General features: G+C 33.4%; 1 protein-coding gene across 1 annotated transcript in view; it reads left to right on the top strand.

The window, feature by feature from the left end:
* Window positions 1-2025, top strand: part of LOC111083745 — a gene marked incomplete at its 5' end in the record, with an annotated part of 15853 nt that overhangs the window by 9617 nt on the left and 4211 nt on the right. Inside the window, one exon of the mRNA XM_022380414.1 lies at window positions 625-757. Within this exon, the coding sequence (XP_022236122.1) occupies window positions 625-757 (133 nt within the window). The remainder of the gene's footprint in view (window positions 1-624; window positions 758-2025) is intronic.

The raw sequence follows: 2025 nt of genomic DNA, 5'->3' as shown, positions 1-2025 counted from the left end.
CCACTGGGGGGGGGGAGGCAATTTTGAATAGAGCGCAAATTCGTTGTCAAATTTCGCCCTTTTTTTTGTCAGTTTTTTTTAAACCGTATTTATTGATATAAAACTATTTCTGTAGAAGGGAACAAACTCCGAGAACTTCTTTATAAGTTTTGTAATGACAGCAGTAATTTGTATTCTCTTTATAGATATTTCCGAAACGTTCTCCTTTGTGTTTTATAAGAGAAACGTAGACCGCTATATGAACATTTGTTGTTTTTTAAACTACTTTTTGTTTATGTGATTTTTTTAGTCATTGTACAAAAGCCTTTTGGTGTCTGATCGAACTACACCAGAAGAGTTCATACTATTCTTTGTTTATGTGATTCCATTTTTAGTCATTGTACAAAAACCTTTTGGTGTCTGGTCGAACTACACCAGAAGAGTTCATATTATTCTTTGTTTATGTGATCTTTTAGTCATTGTACAAAAACCTTTTGGTGTCTGATCGAACTACACCAGAAGAATTCATACTATTTTTTGTTTATGTGATTCTATTTTTAGTCATTGTACAAAAACCTTTTGGTGTCTGATCGAACTACAACAGAAGAATTCATACTATTTTTGTTTATGTGATTCTATTTTTAGTCATTGTACAAAAGCCTATTGGTGTCTGATCGAACTACAACAGAAGAGTTCATACAACTTCTTTTACGCTGTTACAATTCTCAGGAAAGACCAAATAAGTTCGCCTTGTTCGAAATCTCGACAACTCAAAAATGTAAGTGTAATTAATTTGGTTGTTACATAATAAAAGGACTATTATTAATCAACTTAAAAGATCCAGTGAAGTTGTTTAACGTATTGTTTCTTTGATGTTAAGTACAAAACTACACAATTGGCTATCTATTCTGTGCTTTCAAGTACGTCAGTGAGCTAACGGTAGGTAAGGGGGACAGATAAATTAATATGAGAGTACCATCAGTGAGCTAACGGTAGGTAAGGGGGACAGATAAATTAATATGAGAGTACCATCAGTGAGCTAACGGTAGGTAAGGGGGACAGATAAATTAATATGAGAGTACCATCAGTAAGCTAACGGTAGGTAAGGGGGACAGATAAATTAATATGAGAGTACCATTTTTTATCATAAATCAGTCTCTTTAAATTCAGTCTTAATTATTACCAAAACCAAAAGGTTATTTTAAAATGAAATTCAATATCTGTATTTGGAATATCTTGATTTTCTGTGTTGCTACAAGCTTGCAATTAGCATTTATTTGTTTAATGTTTAGCGCCATCTATCGTGCAAAAATACACATTTCTAGCAAATGAACTACAAATTAATTTAGTTGTATTGACATAAAATAAAAATCAGAAAGTTTATAAAGGGATGTTAATATTTATATACATATACGCACATACACATCGACACTATTTAGTCATGTTTTTGGTGAATAAAATTGAAATATTTCAGGTTATGTTATTTCTATCAAAATCTCAATTTAATGTTAAGAATACTTTAATCCTTCTTCTGTGAGAAGGGGTTAAATTGGGACAGAATAGTCCGGAACGGTGACTGCCTCTTGAAGAGGGTTCATCATATTAACGTTCCTGATTGGATCAAAGAGGATCACAAAAGGGAGTTCCGCCTCTTTCAAAATCCCAATTTAACCACTGAGTCTGTGAGCGTTTTAAAACCATTTTTAACGTTTTTATGAATGCAGTATCCTAGGGAAGACTATTTCTCTGTTTTCTATTCTCTTTATAACTAAGAATATTAGGGCACGTTTTGTGGTATCGTTCCAGATTTACGAACTGGTAATCCTGGTTCAAATCCTTGCGATACCAAAAATATCCCCACCTACTTTAAGCTGTGGGTGCGTTATAAGAATGACAATCAATCTCTTAGCGTAAGATAGCGAGTCATGGAATACTGTTGACTGGCTGCTTTCCTTCTGGTTATTAGTTCAAATGTAGGGACGGCAGCTTTGCCATAAGTACAAAATGCAGATAATATCTTAATAGAATACTGTTAGACTGGCTGTC

Source organism: Limulus polyphemus, unplaced genomic scaffold (genome assembly GCF_000517525.1).
Source record: "Limulus polyphemus unplaced genomic scaffold, Limulus_polyphemus-2.1.2 Scaffold10998, whole genome shotgun sequence".
Taxonomy (NCBI): Eukaryota; Metazoa; Arthropoda; class Merostomata; order Xiphosura; family Limulidae; genus Limulus; species Limulus polyphemus.
This window is presented reverse-complemented; position numbering and strand designations above follow the sequence as displayed.